Source organism: Mirounga angustirostris, unplaced genomic scaffold (genome assembly GCF_029215605.1).
Source record: "Mirounga angustirostris isolate CCGP_5_RB_7025 unplaced genomic scaffold, mMirAng1.0.hap1 SCAF_8, whole genome shotgun sequence".
In the NCBI taxonomy this organism is placed as follows: Eukaryota; Metazoa; Chordata; class Mammalia; order Carnivora; family Phocidae; genus Mirounga; species Mirounga angustirostris.
In genome coordinates, this window is record NW_026991716.1 from 3,219,112 (window position 1) to 3,233,190 (window position 14,079).

A 14,079-nucleotide genomic window follows, 5' to 3' on the forward strand; every position below is an offset into this window, starting at 1 on the left:
CACTCCTAGGGGGCTATAAACATGTTATATGTTAAGCCTTAGTGACACTTTAATTTCTAAAGAAGATACTGATTTAAACAAACAAAACTAAAAACATCAACACTTAATGATAAGATTCCACATACTAGGGCAAGTGAATGGGAAGATCTGGGGATTAGGATTCTCCCTTCACGCCCTCCCTCTCCCCACCAAACACACATACTGGGCTCCTGCTAAGTAGCTAAACAACTGGGGAATAAACATTCCACTAGCTGAATCCTGGACTACACCACACTGGCCTCCCCTGATGATAGTGTGGTTATGAGGACCCAGACGGGTCTTCTGTTGGCAGAACTATTTTATTTCCCCAACAGAAGAGAGCCCTGATTCAGAAATAAATGAGGAAATCAGTACAATAAAAGAGAAAGCCTAGAGACAGTGCCAGTGCAGATCATACAGAAGCAGCACTACTAAAAGTTGGTGGAGAAAGGCTGACAACTCAGGCTGAGTAATTGGCTTTCATACAGAATTAAAAGAAAATTATAGTTCTACCCCTCACAAAAAGTTCCAGAGCTAGTAAAGAAATAGACTAGAAAAGAAAATCTTTTAAAATTTTAGAATAAAATGAGACTATTTATGACCTCAGGGAAAGGCAGAATTCCTTAAGTCAGATACAAAACCAAAAATGATTAAGGAATATAGTATTCAACTTGAACAATCCAAAATTAACATTTTCTATATAACAAAATCCATTCTAATCACAATTAAGGTACAAACAATATACCTGCAGACACTATTTGTTACATCACTAAGAATTAGAATCCAAAATTCATAAAGACCTCTTTTTAAGATTTTATTTGACAGAGAGAGAGCGAGAGAGCACAAGCAGGAGGAGCAGCAGAGGGAGAGGGAGAAGCAGGCTCCCTGCTCAACAGGGAGCCCAATGCGGGACTCGGATCCCAGGACCCTGGGATCATGACCTGAGCCGAAGACAGATGCTTAACCGACTGAGCCACCCAGGCGCCCCTCATAAAGACCTCTTAAACATCAACCATTTGGAAAAACAACCCAGAAGAATACTGAACAAACGCCAGAAGAGGAAACTACAAAATGACCTGCAAGGAGATGCAAATTCAAACAGTGAGATACCATTTCAAACCCTCAGTGGCAGGAATGTAGGAAAAAAAGGATACTCACTTGACAGTGTGGAGTCCACTTGAAAGTGTGCATCCCTAACACTCAACAGTTTTCCTTCTTGGTATACACCCTGGAAAAATTCTTGTACATATGCACAGACATGTGTACTAGAATGTAAGGTGCAACACTGCTGGAAAAAATAAGACAGGAAAAAATGAGCCATTGGAAGACATGCAAGAGCTCAGAGATTGACATGGGTGGATACAGGGATTGAACACATGAAAACAAGGCAGAGCATGTCCATGGGGAAAGAACAGATCGTTTGTAGATGGTGTCCTGAAAACTAGCTCAGTGAATGAGGAAAACTAAACTGGATCCCAACCCTCCATCACCTACAAGGGTGGAATCCAAATGAAGTAAATGGCTAAGGGTGTAAGGTAAACTCTAAAGTTTGTAAGTAAATAAGTAAATAAAAGAGAACTTGAAGTAAATCCCATAAGCGCAAGTCATAATTAAATTAATAATTCTGACTACGTTAGAATTAAGGTTTTCTGGGGCACCTGGGTGGCTCAGATGGTTAAGCGTCTGCCTTCGGCTCAGGTCATGATCCCAGGGTCCTGGGATCGAGTCCTGCATCGGGTTCCCTGCTCAGTGCAGAGCCTGCTTCTCCCTCTCCCTCTGCCACTCCCTCTGCTTGTGCTCTTCTGTCTATCTCTCTGTCAAATAAATAAATAAAATCTTAAAAAAAAAAAAAAGAATTAAGGTTTTCTGTTCAATTAAGGATCTATGACAAAGTTACCGTGTTTGTGAGGAGGTTTTGAAATATCAAAAACCAACAAAAGATTAATAGCTAAACTCTATCAACATCTGAAAAATCAACAAAAAAATGTAACTGACTCGATGGAAAAACTGACAAAGGCTATCATCTGGCAGTATACAGATGAGAAAACTGCAATGCTAACAATCATTTAAAGAGAACTGCAACTCAAATGTTCCCAAAATGGTCAAATAAAACCATGAGAGGTCACTTCACTCCCTATCTGCCTGGCACAAATTAGAAAGCTGGACAAAAGCAAGCACACACGAGTTCGTGGGACATAAAAGCTCCCACGCCCTGATGCAGGAGTCTAGATGCTGAGGCCACTAGGAGTCGTCTCTGGCAGCGCTTAGTAACCGCTGGGACTTGGGAGTCTCACTGGGACACCCACACACCGCACAGAGGCGCTCTGCTGTCGCGGGGATTCAGGTCAGTTGGAAAGAGCAGCACAGAAGGGTTAGAACCAGCAGGAGAGGGCAGCGTCAGTCGGCCAGCTCTCCACCAACATCCGCAAACGCTCCCCAAGCGGAACAAAGGCGTTCGCTGTGATTTATTCTTTCGGTGGGGCGCACTCCACTTCCTGTATCCACCCAGATCACAGAAATCAGTACCCGCGGGGGGAAAAGCCAAGTGACAAAAGGCGAGCCACAAACGGGCAGGGCGCCAAGACAGCACTCGAGGCTACTTTGCCCGTCCTTAAAAATGCGTGTAAATGATATCGGACCGCATCTAGTATTTCGGAAAGTACCTTTACTATTTTTAATTAAAAAGGGGGTCCTGGGAGCCGACACCCCATCTCCAGAAGCACTGCGGACTCTCGGGGCGATGGGCGGTGAGTTCTTGCTCCGCTTGTCCGCTTTTACTTCTCTCGACACAGTCTGGAACAAACACAGTCAAACGTTACCTTGTAAAGATCTGGGGGTCGGATACGCAGGTTTCCATGACATTGTTTTTTTGTACTTGTCCATTTGAAGCCTCTGAGGAAAGCCCAGTGGCTCCAGGCCACAAGCTCAAGGCGAGTAGGGGGTCGTCGGTTCCCGGACCCCCCGCCCTGCGGGGGCGTCTACGCGACTCACCTCTTTCCTTCCCGCCGACTCAGACGTGGGGTCTCCATCCTCACCCCCTGACGAGCGCACCACGATCAGCACCTTTTTCAGAGCTCTCGCCCTCAGGAGGAAACCACAAACACCGCAGCAAACGGCCCGAGACGCCCGAACACGAGCCCCGGAGGCGGCGCATGCGCGGCTCCTGGAGGCTGGAGTGGGCGGGGCCGGCGCTGGGGGCGGGGCTCCTGCGGCCGGAGACGCCGGGGCCGCGCTCGGAGGCGCGGGCGCTGCTCCGTGGGCGCTGGCGCCGGATCCGGTCTCGCGAGGTCTCCCCCCCTCCCCGCTCCGGTCGGAGGTGGAGTCTGCGCAGATGATCCCCGGCGTGGAAGGAGAAGTCCTACGGGCAGTGCACCGGTTCGGGGCACACACCCATCGGGCGCTTCCCCGCCGCCGGTGACCGAGAGGAGGGGCTCCAGTGGGGGTGGGACCTTGAACGCCCCCAGGACCCGCCTCAGGAGAGAAGCAGGTGCTCAGTCCTCCTTGAGGCTCATGGGGAGGGGGAGACCTGGGTAAGGCCAAAGAAGTGACACCTCGGGGGGAGAGGTCCCTTCACTGTCACTGCAGAAGCTCAAGATGTAAACCTTCTGCCTGGGCTCCCCTCGCTCACATTCCCCTTTTAATTTGTCTAGGGCAGGCCGGCTTCGGTGTGTTACCTAAAAGCTCTGCAGATAACCACAGTGGACTGCAAAAGTTAAGAACCACTGATCTGGGTTCTATTTTGTCATCACTAAAATTATGTTAGTATTTTCCTGGACTGATGGAGGCCCAGAGAAGGGATTGAGTTACCCAGGAGCCCACAAAGATTACATGATGGTGGCCCAAGAAGTTCTCTTTAGCAGGTCATGTATATGGCAGTGCTTTGCAATTGTTACATCAACTAACAGAAAAGGCCTAGTTATTGTGTTACATACCTAGTGCTTTGTACCTGAGCCTGGGATTATTGCCCCAGTCTTACCCTTGAGGAAACAGAGCCCAGAAGTCTGGTGTCACCCACTTGTAAATCAAATCAGAAATCAGACATAGATCTGGCTGTACCATAGAAAGGTGAACGTTTTTATATTTCACTTACTATCTTTAATGGATCCAGGTGTCCAACAAACTAAAGCAGGCACTTAGGATTGGTACCAAGATGTAAAACAAAAACAGTCCCGTCCTCAGAGAGATTAGGCATTGGAGAAAGACAGAGAGGGTCAGATGGCTAGATGCAAGGCAGGTGGGAAGAAGAATGAGCTCTGAAGACTGCAGGCCCTTCCTCTGGACTGGAGTGATGAGACACCTGATTCCTAGAATAAGACAGGTTGGATCATATCTACTTGTCCAGAGAAATTTGTATAAGTTCAAGGAGTATAGTAGATTCTCTTGGCCCCATGCTCATTAACATGCTAATCAAACACCTTCCTGAACAACAATCTCTGTCTTCCTTATTCCTCCTGGTGAAGAAGAGAATTTGGGGTGAAGGGCCTGAGGAGTTTCCTGCATTTCCAATTCCAGCTGCTGGTAATTCTTTTCCTTCCCTGGGAGTCCCAGAGAACCAAGTGCAGACTCCACTTCAGGCTGGTGTTATGGGTGGGCATGTGTTCTGAACAAAAGATTCACAACAGCCGTGTTTTGGTTTCAAAAAGGAAAGAAAACATTATTATTATTATAGAAACAGAAGAGGAAAGGAATCTACACATAGTGGAGTTAATAGTAGGCAATAAATGAGAATAAGGCAAAGTTACATCAAATCGGGTACTTAAAACATCCAACCTCATTGGCTGGGGAAGCCCCATGAAAACAGCCAGGCTGGAGTTCTGATTGGGAGCCCTGGGCAGAGCATCCTCCCCTCAGCTGAGACTTCCAACTGACCATCCCCATAAAGACCATATTCACAGGGCAAATAACAGGGTTTGAAGTTAAACATTTGTTCGCCTACGTGCAGTTTGGAGCAAGCTGCATTTCCATGTTACCATGTTGCTGTATTTTCAAGGAGCCCGGGCTCTCTGTGTCTGCCACCCCTCTCGGATTCCATCCTGGGGGGCCAGCCCTGCTTGGAGCAGGAGGGGTTGTGAGACAAGATTTGTAGCTCTTGGTGTTCGGAACAGAAGGGCCAGTTCTGACCTGGAGGCCAGATCATATATTTTAAGAAACCAGGCTCCCAAGGTTATTCACACAGCACGAGTCTCACAAACCACATTCTTAAGCCAGTGCCTGTATATGCAGGTCCAGGTGGTTGGTTATAATCACAGAAGCATCTATCCACATAGAAAAGCATGAGGGGCAGGGCTAAGAGAGGTGGGTGTGAGGATCAGTTCTCAGAGTCCCAGGGGCTCAGCTGTTTGTGTGGGCAGAGTGGAATTACTGATGTTGCCAAGAGTCTAGTAGACCTTGTCTCTGGGGAGAGACTGGGGCTGAATCTGCTATGGGCCAAGGACTCAGAGTGTCTCTGAATCTCTATTCCTCCCTTAGTTTAGATGTAGAGACTTTAAGCAATAAGTTTCTAATGATAGATTGCAAAAATTGCCCTGAATTCATCTCATCCTCTTTCTCTTTGTACGCTTTTGCTTTTGTGACTTTGCAGCTTCTCCCATCAAGAAATGGAATGTATTTCTCTATCGCTTGGATCTGGGCTTGGCCAAGTGATTTAACAAATGTAACCTAAGCAGAGGCTTCAAAAGAGCCAGGTGCTTTGCAACTTGTTCCCCTTTTGGTTGGTTCTCTCACAGCCCTGAAACAACCATGTGAAAGAGGCTAAGCTCACCTGCTAGCGGGAGGAGGCGCTCCAGGCAACAGCCTGCCAGCCCCCAGACTTAGGGGTGAGGCTGCGCCAGATCACCTAGCACCAGCTGATTCTCCAGTTGCTGCAGACACACGAGAAGGCACAGCCGGGTTCAGCCACATACAGCCCTGCCCACAAGAACCTCCAGCTGACCTAGAGCATTGTGAGTGTGATGATTGATAGCAGTCTGAAGCAACAAAGTTTTGGGGCGGTTTGATGCAGAAATTGACACGCATTCCGTGGATGGCCTTGAATTAGTCTTCTACAACAGTGACAGCTCTGTCCGTCCTTGAGGAGAAGCAAGTGTTGCTTCTGAAGTAAAATCCCAGATGTGTCCAGCTTCTTGCCCCCTGCCCCTTCAGCCCCCTAGTTTTTAAAATTCTGTATCCATCCCATTCTTACATGAGGAAACAGAAGTGGGTATTAATGAGGTGATCTCTGCTTCAGTGATGTTTTCACCTCCAAACTACAACATTCTTCACTCCCATCTGGGAAAGGTTCTCCCATCTGAACTCCTGCCCATAGTTCCCCTTGTTATCAAAGCCCCCCCAAGGTTCCCAGCTCCTAGAGGGGTTAGCCAATGACAGCCAGAGCTATAGGAACAGAAGAGGGAATAGAGGAAGTGGGGGAAGAGGAAGGAGAGGGGCAAGAATATACTAACAGTCTTTTAACCAAACGTTCATATACTGTGACTCTGGCAACCCACCCTGAGGAAAAACAGGAGAGCTGAAGACCTAATCACATACAGTGATATTCATTTGAACGTTACTTATAATTGCAAGAAACAACCCAAATGTATATGTGAGTGATTATGAGGTTGCTACAGTCATTTAAAACCACATATTAAAATAATTGTTAATGCCATGGGGAAGAGTTCCCCTGAGAAAAACATGCAAGATCTAACATATATATGGGGAAGGTGATTTACCACCATAGTAGGAGTGTTTGTTCCTTAGAACTGAGAGTATAATTAACTATATTTTACAGTATTCCACAATAAATGTCTGTGGATTTAATCATTTGATATCTATATCCATTTCTATATTTATTTATAGAAAGAGGACACGAGAGAGGGAGGTGGTGGTGCTTGCTCTCTCTGAAAAGTTGAGCTCAGACCTGGAAGTGGGTGCAGGTGGTTACTAGAATGGGACCCCAGAATGCAGGCGTGCTGGAACACGGACACGAGGCAGGGAAGGTGGAAAAGGCAGTGGTAGGTGCATTCCTGTCTTGATTACCGCTGTGAGCACTTGGGTTCCATTTCACTGGATGTCCTTTGAGGCAACATGTAGAAGTCATCCCAGAATTGTTCCTCTGCAGGTCATTTGGGTTGGAGACTTTATCCATCCACCCCATTCCCTCTTTGGTTGAAGTTTCCCTTCTGGGATGTGAACTGCCCCCCAATTCTTGTCTGCACAGCTGGTGATCGGAATGAGCTCACCCAGCTTCAGAAAAAGCAGCTATGAAAAGGCCACTCTGAACCTAGAACACAGCATGCGCAAAAGCCCTTGGGCCAAAACAACCTTGGCCCTGTCTGGGCCCAAAGAGAAGACCATTATTTGTGGAAGGTCAGAGGCAGGAAAAGTAATTATTAATCCAGGAAGGCAAGGCCTTCGAGGCCAGAATTTGCCTTCTAGGCCATGGTGAGGAGGTTGGGTCTTACCTCAGCACAGACTCTGGGTCGGTTGATCGTTTTCATTCCTGCGGCTCCCTCAATTGCTGTCCTCTCCTTCCTGCTGTGCTCGGTCTCTGGTCCTCTGGTGCAGCGTCACAGACACCACACGTACCTGACCTTGCAAGCAACTGCAGTGGGAGAGGTTGTCTAGAAGGTCTGAGGAAGGGGCACCGGGGGGCCCTCTTCTTTTCCGGCTAAATACATACAGGATACCACACACAGTCTCTGCCCACTGGTTCTGGCTAATGCAGTACAAGTAGGAAGCCGTATGGTAGGTTTTCGGAAGCTACATAAAAATTAGCTGCTGGCTGCAGGCCCTTTGCTCTACTTCTATGTCCCTTTCTCCATCCTACAGCTTGGAATGTGGTCTTGCCCAGTGGGGAGTGGCCTCCGAATGTTGACAGGGCCTAGAATTGAGTACCCTGCTCAGGGAAAAGTCTATACCCTTAAACACTCAGATTGCTGAACAAGAAAGAATGATGATAAACATTCAACTAAAAAAAATTTTTTTTTAATTAACAAAATAAACCTTTGGAAACAATAAGGATAATAAAGATAAAATGAGAAACTGACTGGGGTTCAGGCAAGTTAGAGAACAAAAAATAAGTTCTGCTCGTCCTTAACGGGAAGAAATGCTACTACATTAAACAAAGCATTAGCTACTCTAATAAAGGTTTTTAAAAAAGAAAACAGGAAATAAAATGGAAACCTGAAAGAGCATATACAGGAATTAATAGTTTTGAGAGTAATTTGAAGAATTATGTGCAAATACATTTGAAAACTTCAATAAACTGCTTTTTAAAAGAAATTGAATGACCTGACTGACTCAAGAGGGGGAATGAAAATCTAAACAAACTCATACATACAAATGAAATTCAGAAAGTTACAGAATTCCAATTAAATACATGGAAACAAAACATGTAAGGAGTAGATGATTTTATGGCTACTTTTTTTTTTTTTAAAGCAACAGCAACTCACTGTGCCCTGGTAGATTAGATTAAGTTCCATTGACTAGAAAACCCAAAATGATAGTGGCTGAAGCAAGTTCATGTCTCTCCCATGTAGACAGTCCAGGAAATCCAGAGACCAGGGCTGGTACGGCACCTCCCCAAATTTGCCAGCTCCCTTTAGCCACACCTCTACCATCCCTAGGATCTCAGACAGCTTCCAAAGCCCCAGGCATCACACCCGCATCACTTACATTGTTTGTGGCTTGGCTGACTTCACTATGATCTTGCCATTAGTCAACTCAGCCATGATAATTTAGGTTTGCCATGGAATGTTCTCTTCAAAATAGACCCAGGTATAGCTAAGGTCTCTTTGATCATAGAAGAATCATAACAAAGTCTGCCAACAATCATGCCAGTGGTAACTATTTGCTGAGATCTTTAGCTATTTCAAGATAGCTGGCTTAGCACAGTCTGGAACATATCAACTTCTTTTCCAGTACTGAGTCCCCCAAGAAAATTTGTTTTTATTCCGAATCTCCTTCCCATTTGAAACATATCACTGTAAGCCAATTTTAACTCTTCTTTCATACTTTACGTGTTATTGCCCAGGCAGAGCTCACTAGGTCTGGAAGGCATCTGCACTCACTGCATCATCCAGGGCTATGGCTCAGATGAATAATCAAATGTCAGTGGTTAGAAGAGTCACTATGTTGGTTCTCATGCTCTTTCTTGCAGTTGGCAGAGACCATTGCAGCTTTACCTCACCCCCCACCCATGAGTTCCTATGGCATCAAACAAACTGGGAGAACTCAGACCTCCTGACCTCTGGGTCACCCTGCAGGTCACCCAAAGACTCTTGGAAATCAAAGCTCTGAATCCACTGGGGGGGGGGGGGGGGAATTTGGAAGACAATGCATGATCATTGCTATTATCTGGCTTTCCCCAGCTCAGGCTGACCATCTGTGGTATTTCTGCCGTTGTTCTATCCATTCATTCAAAGCAAAAGTATTAAGTAGCCACTAAAAGCCCAGGACTGTTCTGAGTACAAGAAGTGAAGAAAACAGACCAAATTTCTGCCCTCACAGGGCTGACATTATATTTTCTATGCTAGTTAAACCAAGAAGGAGATTTTACTTCTTTCCTTACTTGTCTGGGGGAGGCAAGAACAAAGGAGAATGTTGATAAACCCGGAAATAGGGCCGGACAGTATCAGAGAAGGAGGCCTTTGGGAAGGTAAAGATGTGGGATCCAGTGGTCATGTTGTAAAAGGATACAACTCCGACATCACAGTCCAGAAAAATCCCCACAACCAGGGGCTTCTCCCTCAGATAAAGGGAAGTTATGGGAGAGGTAAGTGCTAAGTAGCCTTTATTTTTGCATAGTCTAATGACCCAGAATCCAGACTGAGGCTCCTGTATCAGACCAACGTCCCTCTGAACACTGTCCAGACAGACTCCTAAGTCCCACCCAGTTCCTTCTCCCACATCCACTTCAAAGTAATGTTTCCCTGAAGTGAAGCCTTCACAGCCCAGAATACAGGGTAAGATCCTAAATCTCTTAGAAGAGTTGTCCAGATTCTCCTGGAGGCATCCACGAGTCACTTGTCTCCGATCCTCAGACAGAATTAGCTCACGATGAGCTGTATCTGGATCCAGAGTCACATTGACTGAAAAAAAAGTAAGTAAATAGATAAGACACATTTTTTGTTGCCAAGAGCACAGTTTAATTTAAATAAAACCAGCCTGTGCTCAAACCCAAGCATCGTCTCTTACTAGCTGTGAGAGCTTAGGCAAGTCATTCTCCAAGACTCAGTTTTGTTACATATGAAGTAGAAATTATCATATCTGTCACAAAGAATAGTGAGAGCATTGAATGAGTTAATGTATGCTCAGTACTCAGTAAAATTCCGGGAATATGGTAAGTGCCCAGTAAGTGGTAGTAATAATAATATCATCTTAGTCACTCACAGGAGCCAAGGACCAGAACTAACCAGAGTTGACATGGTTACTATCCTCTCCAAAACCAATGGGAAGTACTAGAGGAGACCATAGGGCAAAAAGAAGCAGAGTTCAGAGTATTTAGTACTCCAAGTCCCTCCCCACTGCCTATCACTTGGAGGGTCTGCCTTCCCCTGCCTCTGGTCATACTCTCCTACAATTCCTCCACCTGCTACTGAGGCCCCAGGGAGGTGATGGCTCCCTACCTATTCCCAGCCCTGGCTGCTTCACTATTCCTTATGCAATGACCCCAATCCTTATCTTTGTAGATAATCCCTTTATTAAATGCTGTCCAATCGGTTCTTATCATGAGCCTGACTCAAAAAAGTTTGGAGTTCAATTTTTATTATCTTAATGATTCAGGAAAACCCAAGTTAAGAAATTAAAATGCTTACAGGTTGGCAATACCACTTGAAGGAGAAGATATCAAACTGGATTTTAAAAATTCTACCTCATATTGCTTATAAGTGACACATACAACAAAAAGACATAGAAAGGTTTAGAGTTAAAGGATGGATAATATATAGCTGTTACAGTTATATACTCATATCAAATGATATTAAGGCAAAGTATTACCAAGGACGAAAAGGGTTACCTAATAAGGAAAAATATATAATTCACTAGGAAGAGATCCTAATTCCAAACAAGCATGCACTGATACTATAGTCTCAAAATATACAAAGTAAAAATTACAGAATTACAAGAAGAAAATGACAACTCTACAATCATCATGAGATATTTTAACACGCTTTTTTCCCATAATTGATAGATCAAGCAGGCAAAAAAGGGAAGATACGGAAGATCTGAACAACCCAACAAGCCCCATCTAGTAACTATATGTAAAGTTCAGCAACTAATAAACAGAGAATACACACTTTTTTCCAGTATAGATGGAATATGTACTAATTGAGTAGACTAGTCAGAAAGCAAGTCTGAACAAATTGCAATGAACCTATATTGCATAGACCATGTTCTCTCACCTCGATACAATTAGATTAGAAACCAATTAAAAAGATCAATAAAAAATCTTCTCAATATTAGGAAATGTAAGTGTTTCTAAATCATAATATGATGACATACAGACTTGAGCAATAATAAATGCTACATATAAAAAATTATACAACGAAGCTAAGGTGGAATTTTTGGGAAAATTTATAGCCTTTAAGTGCTTATTTTAGAAAGAGAAAAAAGCTAGAAATTAAGAAGCTAACTATCCAGCTTAAAATAGAAAAAGAACAGAGATTTGGAGCTCTTGGGTGGCTCAGTTAGTTGAGCATCCAACTCTTGGTTTAGGTTCAGGTCATGATCTCAGGGTCATGAGACAGAGCTCCACATGGGTCTCTGAGCTCAGTGGGGAGTCTGCTTGAGATGCTCTCTCTCCCTCTCCCTCTGCCCCTCCCCTTGATCATGTGCTCTCTAAATAAATAAATAAATAATCTTAAAAAAAAAAAAAGAACAGAGAAACCCGAAGAGAATTTTTTTTTTTAAAAAGGAAACTAAAGTTTAAATACTAAACCAATGAAATGAAAGAAAGTAAGAATGCAATGGAGAGGGAAAAGCCAACAGTAGCTTTCATGAAAAGAGACATATCTCTAAAAAGATTTATCAACGGAGAAAAAAAAAGAAGTCAAAATTGGAATGCATATAGAAATTAAAAATTAAGAGAATTTATGATAAACTTTATGTTGCTAATAAAGTTGAAAATATCAACAACATGAATAACTTTCTAGAAAAATAGTTCTTAGTAAAACTCATGTAATGAATCATGGAATACTACATCAAAAACTAATGATGTACAGCATGGTGACTAACATAACATAATACAAAAATAATCTCTCTATATTATATATCAAATGTTTTAATATATATTATTAGATATATAATATTCTGTTTGTGTGTATAATTGTATGAAAAGACTGGGATGTTTTTATTACCAACTAGACAAAGAGTCCAGGAGTAAAGGTGAGGAGCCAACATACAATGTTGTCATCAACAGAGCTGACAGAGTATTAGTTATAGTAATGGGGAAGAAAGGTGTTTGCAGAGGCACACTTACCAGGAAAACATATGACTCACTTTTATGTGAGGAGGTCTGATGGGTAAGCAGCCTCTCCTGACATACCTAGCAACTGTCTCCATCATCACTCTATCATAGTCATCATGCTATCAGAATATAGGTATCAGCTAAACCTTCTTTACTTTCAAATGTCAGCATTCCTGTTTGCTCAATGGATTATTTGTTTAACTGCTCTATGCAACTAACCTTTATCTAGCAACCTAAGTACAGCATAATAATGATCTTCATGACAAATTAATATTTGGCTATCAAACCTATGTTATATATACTGTATATATATCAAAATTTAGCTTTTTCTGAGACTGCAACTATGGTTTAACATTAGAAAATTATCATAATCACCACATTAACAGATTAGAGGAGAGAAACTGCATGATCCTATCAATTAATACAACTAACTCATTGATAAATTCAATGCCTATTGATGATGACGGAGCTCCTTGGAAACAAGTCATAGACTTTGAAGGAAAATGTGTCTTGAAACCCTATATATCAACAGATAGAATGAAAATGTAAAATGCCATACATTACCAGAGATATTAGCTATAATAAGCTCCCATGAGTCAATAAGAGAAAGAACCCAATAGAAAAATGCTTAAATCAGAGCAAATCATGGATAAATCACAGAAGACTAAAAGGCTAATGGACTTACAAGAAGCTCAACCTTGCTAGTGAAATCAAAGAGCACAAATTAAGTCCACAATTAGGTACCATTTCAGATCCATCAGATTGTCAAAAATTATAAATTATAAGCAAAGACTCAGGGAGATGCGGAATGGTGGGAGTTCTTATGTTGTCGGCAGGATATAAACCGATACAATTTCAAGATCTGCAGTATTTGGTCAAATTAAGATGTGCATCCCTACACAGCAGCATTTTCAATTCAAGGTATAGCCTCAGAGGAAACCATCCACAGAACACAAGGACACATGGAAAAGTATTCACGGTAGCATGGTGTGCACCATCAACAAACAAAACCAACTATACATAAACTTCAATGCCCGCTCCACAAAACAATGGATTCAAAACCACAACATATTCATTTTTTTGCCACATTGCAGAGTGATTAAGAGAGTGTGTTCTGAGAGATACAGAGTTACCACTTATTGGTGCCTCACTGTGTCTTAGTTTCCTCATCTATAAAGTGAAAAATGCTTCCTACAGAGAGGACTGTGGTATGAAACAGGTAACACATGTGCAGCTTTTCTCATCTGTCATGAAAAGGTATATGTAAGTTGCTTTTCTTGGTGCTGGTGAGACTGTATGTTGCCACACGTAATATGCATTAAGATTAACAACAAGCCCAGTATGAAAACACAAGGATGGAAGTTTGCACGGCCCAGACAGTTATTTACAGCAGTGTTTGATACCCAAGTGCTGGAAGCAGCCTGAAGCTCCAATGGTAGGGATATGATTACGTATAATTATGATGTACTCAGGGAATATTAGCTTTAAAAAGCAATGAGTGACATTCTATATATTAAATGTTTGTAAGAAAAAAAAACAAACAAACAGAGAAAGACATAGATACTGTTACCTGGAGAAGTAGGATTGGAGAGAGGCGGGAGAAACCTTGAATTTTTCTT

General features: G+C 43.1%; 1 protein-coding gene across 15 annotated transcripts in view; it reads right to left on the reverse strand.

Annotated features, from left to right (window-relative positions):
• Positions 1 to 14,079, reverse strand: part of TRIM38 (tripartite motif containing 38) — a 43,434-nt gene that overhangs the window by 19,023 nt on the left and 10,332 nt on the right. For 9 of the 15 annotated variants that reach the window (XM_064598425.1, XM_064598413.1, XM_064598411.1 and 6 more), the window contains exons 7-9: positions 3,010 to 10,085; positions 2,682 to 2,811; positions 1,177 to 1,306 (exon numbers count right to left, since the gene is read on the reverse strand). In XM_064598425.1, coding sequence (XP_064454495.1) covers positions 9,562 to 10,085 — 524 coding nt within the window. In that variant the 3' untranslated portion in view covers positions 1,177 to 1,306; positions 2,682 to 2,811; positions 3,010 to 9,561. Of the gene's footprint in view, positions 1 to 1,176; positions 1,307 to 1,676; positions 1,833 to 2,681; positions 2,812 to 3,009; positions 10,086 to 14,079 lie in introns of all 15 variants that reach the window. The other 6 variants (XM_064598420.1, XM_064598424.1, XM_064598417.1 and 3 more) reach the window with 5 other exon arrangements.